The sequence below is a fragment of the Gymnoscopelus microlampas genome, assembly GCF_963454915.1.
Source record: "Gymnoscopelus microlampas genome assembly, chromosome: 16".
NCBI lineage: Eukaryota > Metazoa > Chordata > Actinopteri > Myctophiformes > Myctophidae > Gymnoscopelus > Gymnoscopelus microlampas.
In genome coordinates, this window is record NC_139953.1 from 50,098,544 (window position 1) to 50,121,700 (window position 23,157).

General features: G+C 40.9%; 1 protein-coding gene across 1 annotated transcript in view; it reads left to right on the top strand.

Moving 5' to 3' along the window:
- The window catches only part of hbs1l (HBS1-like translational GTPase), a 100,461-nt gene that overhangs the window by 61,246 nt on the left and 16,058 nt on the right, over positions 1 to 23,157 (top strand). The window contains exons 9-13 of the mRNA XM_084082636.1: positions 6,342 to 6,488; positions 10,158 to 10,232; positions 12,894 to 13,011; positions 15,018 to 15,086; positions 22,558 to 22,662. Of these exons, the coding sequence (XP_083938762.1) occupies positions 6,342 to 6,488; positions 10,158 to 10,232; positions 12,894 to 13,011; positions 15,018 to 15,086; positions 22,558 to 22,662 (514 nt within the window). The remainder of the gene's footprint in view (positions 1 to 6,341; positions 6,489 to 10,157; positions 10,233 to 12,893; positions 13,012 to 15,017; positions 15,087 to 22,557; positions 22,663 to 23,157) is intronic.

The window sequence follows — 23,157 nt, forward strand, 5'->3', positions numbered from 1 at the left end:
CATCCATTCATTATATAGAGGTCTCGTACAATCGGGGGAAAAAAATTAAAAACATTCGGAAATCCGTTCCATAGTTGCAGCCAGTTGAAAATAGTCAAAAATACATTGTAAAAGAAAAAGCACACAGGAGCCGAGATACAGGCTTTTGAAGTCATAAGTTAACCAGGAAGTGGATGGGAGTCTTAATCTTCGAAAAATGATATCTCCTGTTGCTATGGAGGGAAAAAAAAATAATAATTGGGATTTTTTTTTTTTTTTTTTTTCAAAAACAGTATATATACGGTTTTGGCACTCCATGTGTTAAGAACCTATAGTCGCTGCCATACCACCCTGTGTGTGTGTGTGTGTGTGTGTGTGTGTGTGTGTGCGTGTGTGTGTGTGTGACTGGTCACGCTGAGACGCACCACGTTGGTCCAACAGCCCTTAAAGTTTCCCCTCATAAACTTCACTTGAAAGTTACATTTACAAAACTTTACTAATTATGATGAACAGCGAACGTTTTGATGTACTTAGTGACCAAAAACAATAAAGTCATCATTTCATTCCCAGTGTTTTACACATCTAGTTCCAGTTAGCTGAGTGGACGTCAATTTAACCTCTTGAACCCCCAGCATCCCGTATTCTAAGGCGTTGGTTCTCAAAGTGTGGTCCGGGGACCCCCAGGGGTCCTTGAGGGGGTTCCATAGGGTCCCCAGCCAAATTAATAATTAGGAACCAAATGGACCCTTACAGGTCTGTAACTCTGAGAGTGCACAAATGGAACCAAATGGACCCTAACGGGTCCATTTGGTTCCATTTGTACACTCTCAGAGTTACATGAACACTAATGATGGGGATACAGTGTAGATTGGGACCCCCAAGAAATCAAAATGGTTGAGTCCCTGGCACATCTTTTCAAACGGGGGTCCGTGGGCTAATATGTGTCAACTTGGGGGTCCTTGACACGAAAAAGGTTGAAAAACACTGCTTTAAGTAGTTAAAAATATGAATATTTAATGAATAATGATGCATTATGAGATGTAAATGACATTAGTGAAAGGGTTAATACTTTATGATGGAGAGATCAGATAGAAAGAAAGAAGGAGAAGGAGTTGTAGCTACGTAACTTATCTCTGGGTGTTTAGAGCAGGTTTCCTGAACCACACCCTCTACTGGGTCTGCTGTGGTTTTTAGGGTGGGGGCACTACAGGGTGGGTGTGGGTGGGTGGCTGTGCAGACGTGGGTGTGTCTCTGTGTGTGTGTGTGTGTGTGTGTGTGTGTGTGTGTGTGTGTGTGCGTGCGTGCATGCGTGCGTCAGTGGTATTAAGTAACTAAGTATATTTACTCAATACCAATACTTTTACTTCTACTCCACTACATCTCTGAGAAAAATATTGTACTTTTTACTCCACTGCAATTATTTGAAAACTTTAGTTACTTTGTAGATTTTGATTATTATTACAAAACACACATTGACCATTTCATCGGCCATTCGAAAATAGCCGATTGTGAGCTTGTAGATCTGCTATTCTAAATATTTTCATACATTTGAAAACTTGAAATGAGGCATTCTGCACAATGACTACTTTTACTTTTGGTAATTTTAATTACATTTTGATGCCAATACTTAATTACTTTTAATCAAGTACATTTCTATATTGCAGTATTGATACTTTTAGTTTGGTAAAAATGTGAGTACTTTTTTCTACTGTGTGTGTGTGTGTGTGTGTGTGTGTGTGTGTGTGTGTGTGTGTGTGTGTGTGTGTGTGTGTGTGTGTGTGTGTGTGGTTGTGTGCGTGCCAGTCGGGTGCCACCACTGAGGTGACTTGGTGTCACCAGATGACTGTTCTTTCACTTTGTCGTCACGTTTAACAGAATAAATAAAGTCTGGTTCTGATTCAGATCACAGATCCATAGTAACGTTTGACAGCATGTTGCATCATCACCATCTCCTCTAGTGACACATACTGCACCTGGTGTGTGTGTGTGTGTGTGTGTGTGTGTGTGTGTGTGTGAACTATATCTGTGTTTTCATGTGATCACGTTTAGTCTTGTCACGTCCGCTCTGTGACTCTCAGGGTTTTCTGTAGTGAGTCAGCAGAGGATACGACATGAGACGTACACACTACACACTACACACTACACACTACACACTACACTACACACTACACACTACACACTACACACTACACACTACACAGTGACAGACATTAGACGTACACTAGTGATGCGCGGGTCGGGTTTTTTTGACCCGCCCCGCGACGGAACCCAACCCGCCTCAACCCGCCCCGCGAACCCATATATAAATCTATGGCTCAACCTGCCATCAACACCACTCTCACATGCAAAAAAACACAACAGATGCAGTTGAAGCCTATTATTAATATTAATATTTGGATAAAACTACCATCAAAACGCATCATATTTATTTAAAGTTTGTATCATGATCTGACGATGTCAGTGTGGGTTGATTGCAGACTGTGTGTCTCACAGCTCTGCAGTTATCCCATAGACCAGCCTATTCTTCATACCATGGTGTTGCGCGTTGAAAATACCAGATCTACAAGTTCACAACGTGGCGCATGCGACGTGTTGTGAGCTTGTATGTCTGATATTTTCGATACGCAACAGCACCGCCATACGGCGAAGCACAAATGAAGCTTTACACATCTGCATCTGCTCCTAATCAGAGCTGTGTACAGGTGGTTCGCTCAGGTGTTATGATACACAGAACCGGGGTCCCGAAATGATAGAATATGAACCAAGCCGGACCCACTTGACGATAATAAAACCCGTCAAAACCAGAACTCGTATGGGTCGTGGATATTATACAAGCAGCACAGTGACTGTCTATCTGCAATGTATAAAGTGTTAGTGGCTAAAGTTGGTGACACACATACACATTGCAGGCAACTAAGGCAAGTAATCGACCTCCCTTGCGCCATCATTCATGTGTAACATTAACAAAACTAAACACAAGCTGTAGGTTTTGCATATTAAAGGGCAAGACCACTGTGGTAGAGGTTTGGGTTGTGTAGTTACCTTGCCATGATGTAACTCCAAAGGTGGACAAGAAATACAAAATAATTACTCCAGTGATTAGAAATTGATGATTCAAAAATATGCTCCTCATTGACTTACATTGTATGCTGAAACAGCTCTCAAACTCACTCTTTTAGCTCATAAACGAACGCAAACAAACCAAATATTTTGAGATGGGGGGTCCGTGGCCAAATACATATCATTTTGGGGGTCCTTGACATGAAAAAGTTTGAGAACCACTGATATAGAAACATAGGTTTTTCAGAAAACTGTTAGGATTTAGAAGACATTTGTAGAATCGTCTTCAGGTCTTAAAGGGTTGAGCAAGACACTGAACCCCTAAATGCTCCCGATGAGCAGGTTGGTGCCTTGCATGGTTTCCTCCTCCATCTGTGTGTGTGTGTGTGTGTGTGTGTGTGTGTGTGTGTGTGTGCGCGCGCGTGCGTGTGAATGTAATGCACAATCTATGTAAAGCACTTTGGATAAAGGCGCTATATAAATGCACCGTTTACCATTTAGTAGGGAGGTGATGCTTCTACTTTAGATTACAGCTTTAGAGGAAGCCTTTCTAAGTCATTGGTTCTCAAAGTGGGGTCCGGGGACCCCCAGGGGTACTTGAGGGGGTTCCAGGGGGTCCCCAGCTAGATGATGGATAGGAACCAAATGGACCCATATGGGTCTGTAACTCTGAGAGTAACTCTGAGAGTGTCTGAGAGAGGGTCTGACACTCTCAGAGTTAAATTAACATTGATTTTACAACATGAATTGGGGTCCCATGAGATAGAAATGCCATTAAATGGGGGTCCGTAGCCTATTGCATGTCAAACTGGGGGGTCCTTTGAAGTTAAAATGGTTGAGAATCACTGCTAGAGCCGTAAAAATCTCCTCTTATGGGGGTCCCTGGCATATCTTTTCAAATGGGGGTCCGCGGGCTAATAAGTGTCAATTTGGGGGTCCTTGACATGAAAAAGTTTGAGAACCACTGGTCTAAGTGACCACCGTGCTAAAATATCAACAGCTGGACACAGTAGACCATCTCACAGGTGTAAACTTTAAAGTTGTTTTATTTGTCGGGCCAGTAACACTGTGTTATTGTCCCTATAGACAGATGTATCAGTAACACTGTGTTATTGTCCCTCCAGACAGATGTATCAGTAACACTGTGTTATTGTCCCTATAGACAGATGTATCAGTAACACTGTGTTATTGTCCCTCCAGACAGATGTATCAGTAACACTGTGTTATTGTCCCTATAGACAGATGTATCAGTAACACTGTGTTATTGTCCCTATAGACAGATGTATCAGTAACACTGTGTTATTGTCCCTATAGACAGATGTATCAGTAACACTGTGTTATTGTCCCTATAGACAGATGTATCAGTAACACTGTGTTATTGTCCCTATAGACAGATGTATCAGTAACACTGTGTTATTGTCCCTATAGACAGATGTATCAGTAACACTGTGTTATTGTCCCTATAGACAGATGTATCAGTAACACTGTGTTATTGTCCCTCCAGACAGACGTATCAGTAACACTGTGTTATTGTCCCTATAGACAGATGTATCAGTAACACTGTGTTATTGTCCCTATAGACAGATGTATCAGTAACACTGTGTTATTGTCCCTATAGACAGATGTATCAGTAACACTGTGTTATTGTCCCTCCAGACAGATGTATCAGTAACACTGTGTTGTTGTCCCTATAGACAGATGTATCAGTAACACTGTGTTATTGTCCCTATAGACAGATGTATCAGTAACACTGTGTTATTGTCCCTATAGACAGATGTATCAGTAACACTGTGTTATTGTCCCTATAGACAGATGTATCAGTAACACTGTGTTATTGTCCCTCCAGACAGATGTATCAGTAACACTGTGTTATTGTCCCTATAGACAGATGTATCAGTAACACTGTGTTATTGTCCCTATAGACAGATGTATCAGTAACACTGTGTTATTGTCCCTATAGACAGATGTATCAGTAACACTGTGTTGTTGTCCCTCCAGACAGATGTATCAGTAACACTGTGTTATTGTCCCTATAGACAGATGTATCAGTAACATTGTGTTATTGTCCCTATAGACAGATGTATCAGTAACACTGTGTTATTGTCCCTATAGACAGATGTATCAGTAACACTGTGTTATTGTCCCTATAGACAGATGTATCAGTAACACTGTGTTATTGTCCCTATAGACAGATGTATCAGTAACACTGTGTTGTTGTCCCTATAGACAGATGTATCAGTAACACTGTGTTATTGTCCCTATAGACAGATGTATCAGTAACACTGTGTTGTTGTCCCTCCAGACAGATGTATCAGTAACACTGTGTTATTGTCCCTATAGACAGATGTATCAGTAACACTGTGTTATTGTCCCTCCAGACAGATGTATCAGTAACACTGTGTTATTGTCCCTCCAGACAGATGTATCAGTAACACTGTGTTATTGTCCCTCCAGACAGATGTATCAGTAACACTGTGTTATTGTCCCTCCAGACAGATGTATCAGTAACACTGTGTTATTGTCCCTCCAGACAGATGTATCAGTAACACTGTGTTATTGTCCCTCCAGACAGATGTATCAGTAACACTGTGTTATTGTCCCTATAGACAGATGTATCAGTAACACTGTGTTATTGTCCCTCCAGACAGATGTATCAGTAACACTGTGTTATTGTCCCTATAGACAGATGTATCAGTAACACTGTGTTATTGTCCCTATAGACAGATGTATCAGTAACACTGTGTTATTGTCCCTATAGACAGATGTATCAGTAACACTGTGTTGTTGTCCCTCCAGACAGATGTATCAGTAACACTGTGTTATTGTCCCTATAGACAGATGTATCAGTAACATTGTGTTATTGTCCCTATAGACAGATGTATCAGTAACACTGTGTTATTGTCCCTATAGACAGATGTATCAGTAACACTGTGTTATTGTCCCTATAGACAGATGTATCAGTAACACTGTGTTATTGTCCCTATAGACAGATGTATCAGTAACACTGTGTTGTTGTCCCTATAGACAGATGTATCAGTAACACTGTGTTATTGTCCCTATAGACAGATGTATCAGTAACACTGTGTTATTGTCCCTATAGACAGATGTATCAGTAACACTGTGTTGTTGTCCCTCCAGACAGATGTATCAGTAACACTGTGTTATTGTCCCTATAGACAGATGTATCAGTAACACTGTGTTATTGTCCCTATAGACAGATGTATCAGTAACACTGTGTTATTGTCCCTATAGACAGATGTATCAGTAGATGTATCAGTAACACTGTGTTATTGTCCCTCCAGGCTGACGTAGCGGTATTGGTGGTGGACGCCAGCAGAGGAGAGTTTGAGGCCGGGTTCGAGGCCGGAGGTCAGACCAGAGAACACGGTCTGCTGGTCCGCTCTCTGGGAGTCACACAGCTGGCTGTGGCCGTCAACAAGATGGACCAGGTACATGCGCACAGACACGCGCACACACACACACACACACACACACACACACACACACACACACACACACACACACACACACACACACACACACACACACACACACAGAGACAGACAGACAGACAGACAGACAGACAGACAGACAGACAGACAGACAGACAGACAGACAGACAGACAGACAGACAGACACGCACGCAGACAGACACGCAGACAGACAGACAGACAGACAGACATACGCGCACGCAGACAGACAGACAAAACAGCTGATTTACAAGCTTGCAGTTTTTCAGTGCACAGCACAAGCACACAATGAAGTATTTATACTTAATGAGGCAGCAGCAAAACATTTTTCTTGTGCGGAGAAAGCACAAGAGAAAACACACACACACACACACACACACACACACACACACACACACACACACACACACACACACACACACACACACACACACACACACACACACACACACAGTTGACATATTTATTTTTGTCCACATGATAAGAAGTACAGGATGTACAAAGGACATAAACACTGCCATTGCAGTCAGATGAAGGGAAAACAGTTAGTTACAAAGTGCATGTAAGGCAGAGCAATGTTACATACGAAACAAAAGATGGTATACTTGTCAAACACAGCGGACAACAATCATGGGTAAAGGAAGCAACGCCTCCTCCAAATTGAGCGGCTTCTCTATGATAGCTGATATTGAGCAGTACCTTGCTAATTGTTTAGCCCTCCTTTTGGAGAGGCCGGCCATTTGAAGGCCCCTCACAACCAACTTGTGCACGTGTCCTAGACTACCAAAGATAAAAAAAACAAAAGTTTACATCTGTAGCCTAGTTGAGAGATGGTCTGCTCTAGCTGTTGATATTTTAGCACTTTGGTTAGGAAGGCTTCCTCTAAGCTGTAATCAAAAGTACAGCCGACCTCCAGAATGAACACCTCCCTATGGTTTTCATTAACAACAATGACATCAGGGTGTTAGCTGACATGTTAGAGAACACAGAATCATCATTACACAGGTTAAACATGTTATAATGTTAGAGAACACAGAATCATCATTACACAGGTTAAACATGTTATAATGTTAGAGAACACAGAATCATCATTACACAGGTTAAACATGTTATAATGTTAGAGAACACAGAATCATCATTACACAGGCTAAACATGTTATAATGTTAGAGAACACAGAATCATCATTACACAGGTTAAACATGTTATAATGTTAGAGAACACAGAATCATCATTACACAGGTTAAACATGTTATAATGTTAGAGAACACAGAATCATCATTACACAGGCTAAACATGTTATAATGTTAGAGAACACAGAATCATCATTACACAGGTTAAACATGTTATAATGTTAGAGAACACAGAATCATCATTACACAGGTTAAACATGTTATAATGTTAGAGAACACAGAATCATCATTACACAGGCTAAACATGTTATAATGTTAGAGAACACAGAATCATCATTACACAGGTTAAACATGTTATAATGTTAGAGAACACAGAATCATCATTACACAGGTTAAACATGTTATAATGTTAGAGAACACAGAATCATCATTTCACAGGTTAAACATGTTGTAATGTTAGAGAACACAGAATCATCATTACACAGGTTAAACATGTTATAATGTTAGAGAACACAGAATCATCGTTACACAGGTTAAACATGTTATAATGTTAGAGAACACAGTATCATCATTACACAGGTTAAACATGCTCGGCTTCACAGTAGAATGCTTATATAGCATGATGGAGGACCTGAAAATAGAAGTAATATCTTTAGATATCAAATCCACTATTCTGTCATGCCTGCTTATGTAGAGTCCCCTGTATACATGGCACCCATTTAAGATGTGGGACATGGTTTCAGCTATTTGTTCATTACCATGATGTATACAGTGAGGAGCATGGTTGCCTGGAAACCAGATGGAGAGGTTTAGTTTAGATGGTAAAACCTGCAACCTCGCTTTCAGAGTAAAGACAACAATGCATTCGTCTAAAGCAACATTTTTGAGCACAGAGTGCGAGACAGAATGGTCCGCAGCGGGGAGACATGCAGTCTTCAGAGAGACAGACAGAATGGACAGCAAGGAGACATGCAGTCTTCCCTTGCAGCCTCAGTTCAGTCCAGTGCTGCCGCTGTCTTTGCTGCTGTGCCCATAAGAGGCGACCTCGGGCATTAGTCAGTGGGAGTTGGTGTTCTGTTCCACACACAGTCATAGATGCTCTGACAGAGATACTGGGGTCAGATATAAAGTCCTCCGAGACAGCCATCGCCTCAGAGTTAGACCCTTACCCACTTCAAGGTAACATCAGCCCAACAGCACAGATCGTTTAAGTCCGGCCAGTCTGACCACACACCGAAGCCGGGAGAGCGACTGTCTAGCTTTCTCGGTTTCCTCCTGAAGCCTAGGAAGCTAGGATCCGAGCCACATGCCAGGGGGACCTTACGTCGTTTTAGGTCCAGGAATAGAGATGAACGTGCAAGCTCTCTCACATACTGGTCATCATTGTTCAGCATATTTAACAAGTGGGAGAGCCTCTTAGCAATATATGTCCATTCAAAATGGGGAACACCCAAACCACCTTCACGTTTACTGTGAAATATAATGTCACGTGTTGTGTGTGTGTTAAGACCAGTCCATTGTCTCACTAAGTGCACAGTTTTGTCAGTCAAATCATGTAGTGATTTTCGTGGAACATGTACATTGGAGAAAAGATGTTGTACCTTGGCCAATGCTATTATTCTGACTGCCTCCAGTTTCATGATTAGAGGCAGAGGCGATGTGTGGATTAAGTCGAGTCTGCTGGAGTACTCAGCAATGATTACCTCCACCTGATCGCCCCACTCGCCTGCCACATTAAACTTGTGGCCCAAATATGTGACGTGAGTCTGGTGACGTGAATAGACTTTAAGGGGTTTATTGCAAATTGTGAAATCAGTTGGTGTATCTGTTTTAGAATGGAACCAGCGGTTTCCTCCGCTCAGTCTTTCATATAGAACTGCACCTTTGGATTCTTTTACCTCTAATCCTGACCATTCCAAAAAGGAATGGGTTTTGGAGAGCATGTTCTTTATTACAGCCCCATGATGAGAGGCTAACTGGACATCGTCTGCATACCCCTGAACAGGGTTAGGGGAAATTATAATGGCGGGGGCACACATACAGAGCCATTTCAACCATTGGTTAAGTGCTAACACAAAATTAACAGCGCTCCATGGACAGCCAGTCTTAACACCTACTTGGAGAGGGATGGGGTCTGTGAGCTGTTTACCACAGATAACCTGTATGAATGAACCAGTGTACACACACACACACACACACACACACACACACACACACACACACACACACACACACACACACACACACACACACACACACAGACTCTAGTTAAGTGTCTCTTCCAAAGGATCCTGTTCTCAGATCTACAAGCTCATGCTAGTTAGTACATCTCTCAAACGGTTTAACATGATTTATTTTGTTACTGTAGTTGCGTGTGAGAATAGCTGATCTACAAGCTCACAGCGTGTCGTGCTGCAACACGTTGTGAGCTTGTAGATCTGCTGCTTTCAAGAAACCAAAACAAATGGACATAACTGTGTGTGTGTGTGTGTGTGTGTGTGTTTCTTTCTAAACCAGGTGAGCTGGCAGCAGGAGCGCTTCCAGGAGATCAGCTCCAAACTGGGCCACTTCCTCAAGCAAGCAGGCTTCAAGGTACACACACACACACACACACACACACACACACAGACACAGACACACACACACACACACACACACACACACACACACACACACACACACACACACACACACACACACACACACACACCAGGGTTTCCGCTAGGCATTGTTTGGGCCGGCCACCATGGCCGACAGGATTATATTTTACCGGCCAAAGAATACATTTATCGGCCATATATTATAATTAACGTCACATGCGTGTTAGCACTGCATACATGCACCTAAATGATCATTACACCTCGTTACGTTAGAGCTGAGCTTCTTTCCACTTTATCACAGATGCTCTGTTCCTGTTTTTATAGATAACTAAATGATATGATCTACTATAGTCTATATCATGCAGAGATATCACTTGCCAAAAATGAAATGAATAAAGTGGGCATGAGTGAACTGCTGAGCTATTCCCAAAACGCCCGCTCGCCCCAAAACACAGTCGCCCTGGGGAAAATCCGTCGGTATTCGCCTGATATTCCTAAACATATCAGTAAAATCTTATGCTACTGCCTTCTGTAAGCACTTTGAGATTTCCTGTAAATGTAAAGTGCGTTATAAATAAAATCCATTATTATTATTATTATTATTATTAAACTATGCCTAAACCTAACCTTATTCCTAATCTTAACCTCAGTAAAACTATGCCTAATCCTAAACCTATTTCTAACCTTATCCTCAGTAAAACAAATACAAGAATACAAGAACCGCTGGTCCGCCTGAACAATGGGGGCGAGGGTGTTTTGGGGCGAGTCCTCCGGTTAAACTGCGCCAAAGCCTTACCCTGAGCAACACCGTCACACAGTATAAACACATTAATATATATTTATGGCTTTACATCGATTCTCATTCAACCTTGATATGCAAAAGTAGGTTTTGTTTTGTTAACGTTAATTATATTTATATATGTCATGATATATGTGGCCTTAAGTTGCGTGAGGTTGATTACTTGCCTCTATAGTTGTCTGCTGCAACCAGTGTCATCAGCTTTCACCACTGTATCCATTGCAGACAGACAGTCACTGACTGTGCTTGCATAATATCCACGACCCACACGTGTTCGGGTCCCTTTATCGACAATTGGGTTCGGCTTGGTTCAGATTCTGTCACCTCGGAACCTCGGTTCTGTTTATCAACACCCGAGCGAACACCCTACTCAGCACTGATTAGGAGGAGACACAGCTGTGTCTCTCAGCTGTGTTGTGGCGTATCAAAAATAGCAGACATACAAGCTCACAAAGCGGCGCGTTGAGACGTGCTGTGAGCTTGTAGCTCTGATATTTCCAACAAGCGACACCATCGTACAACGAATAGGCTAATCTATAACTGCAGCACACAGCAGCAGCAGAGCAGGCTGTCAGAATTATTAAACCACACAGATCATGATATAAACTTTAAATGATTATGATTGTAATGGTTGTAGCCAACTACTTTATCCAAATAATAATATTAATAATAAGCTTAACTGATAAAATAGTCTAATAACAGCATTTTCCCAACCGGCAACGGTGGCCGGTGGTGTTTATAATTACCGGCCAATTAAACATTTTACCGGTCAATGGCCGGTAAATACTGGCTAACGGAATTCCTGACACACACACACACACACACACACACACACACACACACACACACACACACACACACACACACACACACACACACACACACACACACACACACACACACCCACACCCACACACACACTAGGGCTGTTAACACGTCTCAGAGAAATGAAATGTGAATATTGGTAAAAACTTATACCAATATTTTTGGTATGTTGGTAAATACAAACATTTGCCCGGATATCAAATATATTCTAACATTATTCATATTCATATTATTAAACTTTTTTTAAATGTTTATTTGACAGGGACAACACAAAAAACTATGTATGAAGTTCAGATCCAATAAAAAATATATAGTGTTTTTATAAGTTGCTATAAATCAACTTATTCTTATTATATTTTTAAGGAGGAAGGAGCAATATTCCCGAAAACACACACATAGGCTTGTATTACTGTGAGGACAGCATTTTATGAATGCCGTATATTTATCTGCATTTTTATCGGTATGCCTAAAGCTGGAAAAATAGCAGATCTACAAGCTCACACTCAGCTGTGTGTGTGACATCGCCGCACAATTAAGTGTACACTAGGGGAACTCCCTCAACCCCTAAACTTAACCCATTAAGACCTGGAACGCTGTGTCACTTTTTGATTTGAGCTAAAAAGCATTATTTTACACTTTGGCTATTCAAAAATAGCAGATCTACAAGCTACGAGCTTTTAGATTTGCTATTTTTGAAACATCAAGAAGATGTGTGCAAATTAATGTATTTATATTATTTTAAAGCGAACATTTTTGACTCAAATCTTTGCTTCTGGGGGGTCCCTGGAACAACATATTTTGAGATGGGGGGGTAACGTTCCAGGAATAGAAAGCCTGCCGTTTCTATCAGCTTGGATTCCCCATCGGTGATGTCACTGTTAGGCAGGTTTCTGAACTGTCCACAGCCCTCCTCTGACTGAGACACAGAGAGTGTCAGAGTAGTCATCAACATATACGATGAACAGCTATGTGTGTGTGTGTGTGTGTGTGTGTGTGTGTGTGTGTGTGTGTGTGTGTGTGTGTGTGTAGGAGTCAGATGTGTTCTACATCCCCACCAGCGGGCTGTCAGGAGAGAACCTGATCACCAGGAGCAGCGCTCCAGAGCTCACCTCCTGGTACACGGGGCGCTGCCTGCTGGAACAGATAGGTACTGCACCCACCGGTTGATTTTTTTTTTTTCTGCAGCAAATGTTGAACATAGTTTTATGCGTCAGTTATTTTGAATACAGTTCCATTCAGTTACATTCACATTGTAGTCCATCTGAAGTGTTTTAGTCTAGTTCATACATGGGCAACTGTTGGCCCGGGGGCCACATGCGGCCCCCACCTTCACTTAACTCATTCAGTGCCAAGCTTATTTATGGAATTTTGGCTCTGAGTGCCACAGCCAAAATTCATTGTAAAAAAAAAAGTGCTTAGGAAGCGAGATACAGCCTTTTTAAGTTATAGGTTAAACAAGGAGTGGATGGAGCAGCAAAAAAAAATAAAACTTTTATTTTGAATTTCTTTTTTATTTTTTTATTTTATTTTTTATGACGGATTTGACGGATTGTGGCGCAGAATGAGTTAATGCGGTCCACAGGTTAATATCAGAATAGTGATATATTATTGATTTCAGCTGTTATGATTCTAAACATGCAAACATGACCCGCTTTAATGACTTCAGTCTATATTAGTAGCTTAATGACTAGTATTAACATTATATTGTCTTTTTTATGTCCAATGTATTTGTATTTAAGTTCAGAAAGTTAACATAAGTATAACTAAATGCATTTGAAATGAAATACAAATGTTACTTTTCAGGATTACAATTCAAAAATTGCAACAAAAAAAAAAGTAGCCAAAATAGCAGATCAACAAGCTCAAAACGCGTCGCTCTGCGACACGTTTTGAGCTTGTAGATCTGCTATTTTTGTTACTTTTGTGTGACACAGAATGGCCCGACAGTATATGTAACGTGTTCCTCTGGAGTGAGTGTGTAAATATATAGTGGCCCTCTGCATCATCAGAGTTGCATCACCCCTGGTCTAGTTTTAGTTGGACTAGATATTTATAAGAATTTAGTCGATTAAATCTACAGTTGATTTACTGTAGTCGGCTAAAAAAAGCGCAGCACCGAGTGTTGCGCTATATGAGCTTGTAGATCTGCTATTTTTTGAAAAATCATTTTGTGCAACATTTGTGCAAATCTTTGAATATATATATATTTTCAAAGTGAGCATTTTTTAACTCAAATCTTTAATTCTGGGGGATTCTACAAATGTCTTCTAAATCCTAAGTTAAAAACAACTTGTGCTATGTTGCTATAATAACCCATTTAAACCTGAGTGCCTGGATAAATGCCTTCTAAATCCTGACCTAAGTTTTCTGAAAAACTTCAAAGATGTATTTAACCCATTAAGACCTGGAACTGTGTCATTTTTAGATTTGAGCTAAAAAGCATTATTTTACACTTTGGGCTATTCAAAAATAGCAGATATACAAGCTCATAGCGCGGCACCGAGTGCCGCGCTACGAGCTTGTAGATCTGCTATTTTTGAAAGTTCGTGAAAATGTGTGCAAATCTTTGAATATATATTTTTTTAAAGCGAACATTTTTAACTCAAATCTTTGCTTCTGGGGGGGTCCCTGGAACAACATATTTTGATGGGGGTCCACGGCCAAATACATATAATTTTAGGGGTCCTTGACATGAAAAAGATTGAGCACCACTGATATAGAAACATACGTTTTTCAGAAAACTGTTGAGATTTAGGAGACATGTAGAATCGGCTTCAGGTCTCAATGGGTTAAAGAAAAATAATAATGTACGTTGCTATATACTACTGTGCATAGCAACAGGAACCCCAAAAGGGTTCCCGTCTTGAAAGGTATAGTTACAAATAGGGGTTCCCGCCCAAAATGTGATAATATCAGTGGTTCTCAAACCTTTCCATGTCAAGGACCCCCAAAAGGATATGTATTTGGCCCGCGGACCCCCATCTCAAAATGTTTTGTTCCAGGGACCCCACATGAAGCAAGGATTTGAGTTACAAATGTTCTCTTTAAAATATACATATTCAAAGATGTGCACACACTCGGAGCGGGGCACTCGGTGAGCTTGTATCCCTATAAGTAACAGATAACCCTAACTACTTCTTCTTGGCTCCACAGATGCCTTCAAGCCTCCTCAGAGGTGTATAGACAAGCCTTTCAGACTGTGCATCTCAGACGTGTTCAAAGGTACCGTCATACAAACTCAACACACACGCACATGTTACCTGTTACATGTATGTTAAAGGTACCGTCATACAAACTCAACACACACGCACATGTTACCTGTTACATGTATGTTAAAGGTACCGTCATACAAACTCAACACACACGCACATGTTACCTGTTACATGTATGTTAAAGGTACCGTCATACAAACTCAACACACACGCACATGTTACCTGTTACATGTATGTTAAAGGTACCGTCATACAAACTCAACACACACGCACATGTTACCTGTTACATGTATGTTAAAGGTACCGTCATACAAACTCAACACACACGTACATGTTACCTGTTACATGTATGTTAAAGGTACCGTCATACAAACTCAACACACACGTACATGTTACCTGTTACATGTATGTTAAAGGTACCGTCATACAAACTCAACACACACGTACATGTTACCTGTTACATGTATGTTAAAGGTACCGTCATACAAACTCAACACGCACATGTTACCTGTTACATGTATGTTAAAGGTACAATCATGCCCCCATTTCACAAACCGCTCGCCCCCAGCGGTTCTTGTATTCTTGTAATTGTTTTACTGAGGTTAAGGTTAGGAATAAGGTTAGGTTTAGACATAGTTTTACTGAGGTTAAGTTTAGGAATAAGGTTAGGTTTAGACATAGTTTTACTGAGGTTAAGGTTAGGAATAAGGTTAGGTTTAGACATAGTTTTACTGAGGTTAAGGTTAGGAATAAGGTTAGGTTTAGACATAGTTTTACTGAGGTTAAGGTTAGGAATAAGGTTAGGTTTAGACAGTTTTACTGAGGTTAAGGTTAGGTTTAGACATAGTTTTACTGAGGTTAAGGTTAGGAATAAGGTTAGGTTTAGACATAGTTTTACTGAGGTTAAGGTTAGGAATAAGGTTAGGTTTAAACATAGTTTTACTGAGGTTAAGGTTAGGAATAAGGTTAGGTTTAAACATAGTTTTACTGAGGTTAAGGTTAGGAATAAGGTTAGGTTTAGACATAGTTTTACTGAGGTTAAGTTTAGGAATAAGGTTAGGTTTAGACATAGTTTTACTGAGGTTAAGGTTAGGAATAAGGTTAGGTTTAGACATAGTTTTACTGAGGTTAAGGTTAGGAATAAGGTTAGGTTTAGACATAGTTTTACTGAGGTTAAGGTTAGGAATAAGGTTAGGTTTAGACATAGTTTTACTGAGGTTAAGGTTAGGAATAAGGTTAGGTTTAGACATAGTTTTACTGAGGTTAAGTTTAGGAATAAGGTTAGGTTTAGACATAGTTTTACTGAGGTTAAGGTTAGGAATAAGGTTAGGTTTAGACATAGTTTTACTGAGGTTTAGTTTAGGAATAAGGTTAGGTTTAGACATAGTTTTACTGAGGTTTAGTTTAGGAATAAGGTTAGGTTTAGACATAGTTTTACTGAGGTTTAGTTTAGGAATAAGGTTAGGTTTAGACATAGTTTTACTGAGGTTAAGTTTAGGAATAAGGTTAGGTTTAGACATAGTTTTACTGAGGTTAAGGTTAGGAATAAGGTTAGGTTTAGACATAGTTTTACTGAGGTTAAGGTTAGGAATAAGGTTAGGTTTAGACATAGTTTTACTGAGGTTAAGGTTAGGAATAAGGTTAGGTTTAGACATAGTTTTACTGAGGTTAAGGTTAGGAATAAGGTTAGGTTTAGACATAGTTTTACTGAGGTTAAGTTTAGGAATAAGGTTAGGCTTAGACATAGTTTTACTGAGGTTAAGGTTAGGAATAAGGTTAGGTTTAGACATAGTTTTACTGAGGTTAAGGTTAGGAATAAGGTTAGGTTTAGACATAGTTTTACTGAGGTTAAGGTTAGGAATAAGGTTAGGTTTAGACATAGTTTTACTGAGGTTAAGGTTAGGAATAAGGTTAGGTTTAGACATAGTTTTACTGAGGTTAAGGTTAGGAATAAGGTTAGGTTTAGACATAGTTTTACTGAGGTTAAGTTTAGGAATAAGGTTAGGTTTAGACATAGTTTTACTGAGGTTAAGGTTAGGAATAAGGTTAGATTTAGACATAGTTTTACTGAGGTTAAAGTTAGGAATAAGGTTAGGTTTAGACATAGTTTTACTGAGGTTTAGTTTAGGAATAAGGTTAGGTTTAGACATAGTTTTACTGAGGTTAAGGTTAGGAATAAGGTTAGGTTTAGACATAGTTTTACTGAGGTTAAGGTTAGGAATAAGGTTAGATTTAGACATAGTTTTACTGAGGTTAAGGTTAAGGTTAGGTTTAGACATTTTGGCCCGGGATTCGAACCTGTGTCTCCCTCATGGAAAGCCAACATCTTATCCGCTGGACTAAAGAGAATTCCCTAGATAATTGACTTTTATGTGATCAGGCTGAGGCGAGGTGAGACACTCTGCTACAGAGTCTTGGGGCGAGCGTTCTTGTATTGGTAACCTACATGTGAACGTCCTGTCTTCATGTCTTAACATGTGAACGGTCCTGTCTTCATGTCTTAACATGTGAACGGTCCCGTCTTCATGTCTTAACATGTGAACGGTCCTGTCTTCATGTCTTAACGTGTGAACGGTCCCGTCTTCATGTCTTAACATGTGAACGGTCCTGTCTTCATGTCTTAACGTGTGAACGGTCCCGTCTTCATGTCTTCAATTCAATTCAATTCAATTTTATTAAAGTGTCAAATCACAACAAGTTGTCTCAAGACACTTTACATGTAGAGAAGAGACCCGACAATCCCATCCTGAACAAGCAATTTTTGCGACAGTGGCAACGAAAAACTACCTCTTAACTGGAAGAAACGTCAGGCAGGCCCAAGGCTCTAGGGCGGCGGCCTTCTGCCTCGACCGTGTCGGGGGAAAGAGGAGAGAGAGAGGGGGAGAGAGAGAGAGACAGACAGAGACAGAGACAGAGAGAGAGAGATACAGTGCAGGTAGTAACAGTAACAATAGTAGCACATATAATAGTGTAATATATGATATGATAGTATAATATAGTACAGCAATAATGTGTATGTAGTATATAATGGTATAATATAAGAATATTAAGATAATATACAGTATATATAGTATAGTGGTATAGTGTAGTGTAGTAGAAATCCACGGTCGTGCTCCATGGAGAGGCCCGGTCCGCAGTCACAGTCTTGAGCCGCAGCTGGGGGTCCGTATTGACAGTCCATGGACCTGCGACGTGGGAAATAAAAGAAACTCCGGGGAGCGGGTCCCCGGTTGTAGAATTAGTGGCAGGCCTTACTAGAGCGTGAATCCGTACAGGGTTAATTACGATTGTACCATTGGGACACAAACCCACACAACCAAAGGGAGAACGAGAAGAGAGAGGACGAGAGGAGAGAGGGGGGGGAGGGTGGGGAGGGGAGAGAGGATAACTATAGGGTGACTGAGTCTATACACTTCGGCTATAGGCTTTATCATAGAGAAAGGTTTTTAGTCTAGTCTTAAATATACAGAGTGTGTCTGCTTTGCGGACTGAGACTGGGAGAAGGTTCCACAGCTGAGGTGCCTGAAACTTAAATGCTCTGCCTCCTGTTCTAACTTTTTTGGGGTTTCCTGGAGCCGTAAGCATTTTTTCATACTGTGGGCGCAGTGGTGTTCTGGTTGGTTTATGGGGCTCGATGAGTTCTTTGAGATATATTGGTGCCTGTCCATTGAGAGCCTTGTATGTGAGGAGGAGAACTTTAAACTCGATTCTGTATTTAACCGGGAGCCAGTGCAAAGAGGCCAATGAAGGAGTGATATGATCTCTTCTTCTGGTTCCTGTCAGTATGCGCGCAGCGGCATTCTGGACAAGCTGCAGGCTATTTAGGGATTTATTTGGGCAGCCTGATAGTAAGGCGTTGCAATAGTCCAGCCTAGAAGTAACAAATGCGTGGACAAGTTTTTCTGCATCATTTTGGGACAGAATGTGCCTAACTTTTGCAATATTACGCAGGTGAAAAAAGGCATTTCTTGAAATTTGTTTTATGTGGGACTGAAAGGACATGTCTTGGTCAAACGTGACTCCCAGATTTTTTACAGTGGCCCTGGAGGTCAAGTTAATACCATCTAGGGTAAGATTCTCATCGGCTAATTTATCTCTGAGGTGCTTAGGGCCAAGTACAATAACTTCAGTTTTGTCCGAGTTGAGGAGTAGGTAATTACGGGTCATCCAACTCTTGATGTCTATAAGACATGCTTGAAGTTTAGCCAGTTGATCCGTTTCATCTGGCTTCATTGATAGATATAATTGTGTATCATCTGCATAGCAATGGAAATTTATAGAGTGTTTCCTAATTATCTCACCTAGAGGAAGCATATATAGAGTAAATAGTATTGGTCCAAGTACAGAGCCTCGTGGGACTCCGTATTTAACCTTTTCGCGTAGTGAAGGTGTATCGTTAACGTTTACAAATTGAAATCTGTCAGACAGATAGGACTCAAACCAGTTCAATGCAGCACCCTTAATGCCAACCAGATGCTCAAGTCTCTGCAACAAAATATGGTGATCAATAGTATCAAATGCAGCACTGAGGTCCAACAGAACCAGTACAGAGAGAAGGTTATTATCGGATGCAATCAGGAGGTCATTTGTGACCTTCACCAATGCCGTCTCAGTGCTATGGTGTGCTCTGAATCCTGACTGAAAAGCTTCAAATAGCTTGTTGTTATGTAGAAAGTCACATAACTTCTTGGCGACTGCTTTCTCAAGGATTTTAGAGAGAAATGGGAGGTTCGATATAGGTCTATAGTTAGCCAAAATGCCTGAGTCGAGAGTAGGCTTCTTGAGGAGGGGTTTGATGACAGCTACCTTAAAGGACTGTGGTACGTAGCCCGTCACCAGAGACATATTGATTATATCGAGTAGGGATGCACCAACCGGGGTCAGGACCTCTTTAAGCAATCTAGTTGGGACTGGATCCAAGAGACAGGTCGTTGGTTTGGAAGATGTGATCATTAAAGTGAATTCGGAGAGCTCGACCGGGGAGAAACTGTCCAAATATACACTGTGTCGTACAGCCACTTCTGGGGATATTACGTCGGAGGGCGGTCCGGTAGGGGCTGAGAGTAGTAGGTTATCAATACTATCTCGGATAGTATTGATTTTACCATTGAAAAAATTCATGAAATCATTGCTGTTAAGGGATATAGGAATACGCGGATCAGTAGAGTCATGACTTTTTGTCAATTTGGCTAGAGTGTCAAAAAGGAACCTATGGTTGTTTTTGTTTTCCTCTATTAGAGAAGAATAATAGGTGGCTCTGGCATTGCAGAGAGCCTTCCTATATATTTTAAGGCTGTTTTGCCAGGCTATACAGGATTCTTTCTGTTTGGTTGAACGCCATATCCTTTCAAGCTTACGTGACGTTCGCTTGAGATTTTTAGTTCCAGAGTTCTACCATGGGGCTAGCCTCTGTTGCTTTATTACCCTCTTTCTTAAAGGAGCAACAGAGTCAAGCGTTGTCTGAAGGGAGCCTGTGACATTATCAACAAGGTGATCGACCTGAGAGGGGCTATAAGTATAGAGATCTTCAATTGTGTTGGAATATACTGAGTTGATGGCTGATGGTATTGCTTCCTTAAATTTGCCCACAGCACTATCAGATAGATTTCTACCAAATACATTTTTGTCCAATGGTGAGTAATCAATTAATGTAAAATCAAAAGTTATTAAATAGTGGTCGGAGAGGTTCTCATTATATGGGAAGACTATAAGATGTTCAATTTCAATACCATAGACCAAAACAAGGTCGAGGGTATGGTTGAACTTGTGAGTAGGTTTATCTACACACTGAGAGAAACCGATAGACTCAGTTAGCGTAATAAACGCTTTACTGAGGCTATCGGTTACTACATCCACGTGGACATTCATGTCGGCAGCCAAAATGATTCTATCAGAGTCTAGGACTAGGCGTGATAGAAACTCTGAGAATTCAGATAGAAATTCAGTGTAGGCCCCAGGAGGGCGATACACTGTAACAAATAATAGAGGCTGTAGTGATTTCCAGCTTGGGTGCGAAAGAGTGAGAACCAGACTTTCAAACGTTTTGTAAGTCAGCCTGGGTCTGGGGCTGATTATTAGGCTTGAGTTAAAAATGGCTGCAACTCCACCTCCAATCTGGCCGGTGTCTTAACATGTGAACGGTCCTGTCTTCATGTCTTAACATGTGAACGGTCCTGTCTTCATGTCTTAACATGTGAACGGTCCTGTCTTCATGTCTTAACATGTGAACGGTCCTGTCTTCATGTCTTAACATGTGAACGGTCCTGTCTTCATGTCTTAACATGTGAACGGTCCTGTCTTCATGTCTTAACGTGTGAACGGTCCCGTCTTCATGTCTTAACATGTGAACGGTCCTGTCTTCATGTCTTAACATGTGAACGGTCCTGTCTTCATGTCTTAACGTGTGAACGGTCCTGTCTTCTTGTCTTAACGTGTGAACGGTCCTGTCTTCATGTCTTAACATGTGAACGGTCCTGTCTTCATGTCTTAACGTGTGAACGGTCCCGTCTTCATGTCTTAACATGTGAACGGTCCTGTCTTCATGTCTTAACGTGTGAACGGTCCCGTCTTCATGTCTTAACGTGTGAACGGTCCTGTCTTCATGTCTTAACGTGTGAACGGTCCTGTCTTCATGTCTTAACATGTGAACGGTCCTGTCTTCATGTCTTAACGTGTGAACGGTCCTGTCTTCATGTCTTAACGTGTGAACGGTCCTGTCTTCATGTCTTAACGTGTGAACGGTCCTGTCTTCATGTCTTAACGTGTGAACGGTCCTGTCTTCATGTCTTAACGTGTGAACGGTCCTGTCTTCATGTCTTAACGTGTGAACGGTCCTGTCTTCTTGTCTTAACATGTGAACGTCCTGTCTTCATGTCTTAACATGTGAACGGTCCTGTCTTCATGTCTTAACATGTGAACGGTCCTGTCTTCTTGTCTTAACGTGTGAACGGTCCTGTCTTCATGTCTTAACATGTGAACGGTCCTGTCTTCATGTCTTAACATGTGAACGGTCCTGTCTTCATGTCTTAACGTGTGAACGGTCCTGTCTTCATGTCTTAACATGTGAACGGTCCTGTCTTCATGTCTTAACGTGTGAACGGTCCTGTCTTCTTGTCTTAACGTGTGAACGGTCCTGTCTTCATGTCTTAACGTGTGAACGGTCCTGTCTTCTTGTCTTAACGTGTGAACGGTCCTGTCTTCATGTCTTAACGTGTGAACGGTCCTGTCTTCTTGTCTTAACGTGTGAACGGTCCTGTCTTCATGTCTTAACGTGTGAACGGTCCTGTCTTCTTGTCTTAACATGTGAACGGTCCTGTCTTCATGTCTTAACATGTGAACGGTCCTGTCTTCATGTCTTAACGTGTGAACGGTCCTGTCTTCATGTCTTAACATGTGAACGGTCCTGTCTTCATGTCTTAACGTGTGAACGGTCCTGTCTTCATGTCTTAACATGTGGACGGTCCTGTCTTCATGTCTCACAGACCAGGGCTCAGGGTTCTGTGTAACAGGGAAGATAGAAGCCGGTTACGTCCAGACTGGAGACAGACTGCTGGCTCTGCCTCCCAATGAGACCTGCACTGTTAAAGGTAATGATACATTATTATACCTCCTACTGTTAAAGGTAATGATGCATTATTATACCTCCTACTGTTAAAGGTAATGATGCATTATTATACCTCCTACTGTTAAAGGTAATGATACATTATTATACCTCCTACTGTTAAAGGTAATGATGCATTATTATACCTCCTACTGTTAAAGGTAATGATGCATTATTATACCTCCTACTGTTAAAGGTAATGATGCATTATTATACCTCCTACTGTTAAAGGTAATGATGCATTATTATACCTCCTACTGTTAAAGGTAATGATGCAATATTATACCTCCTACTGTTAAAGGTAATGATGCATTATTATACCTCCTACTGTTAAAGGTAATGATACATTATTATACCTCCTACTGTTAAAGGTAATGATGCAATATTATACCTCCTACTGTTAAAGGTAATGATACATTATTATACCTCCTACTGTTAAAGGTAATGATGCATTATTATACCTCCTACTGTTAAAGGTAAT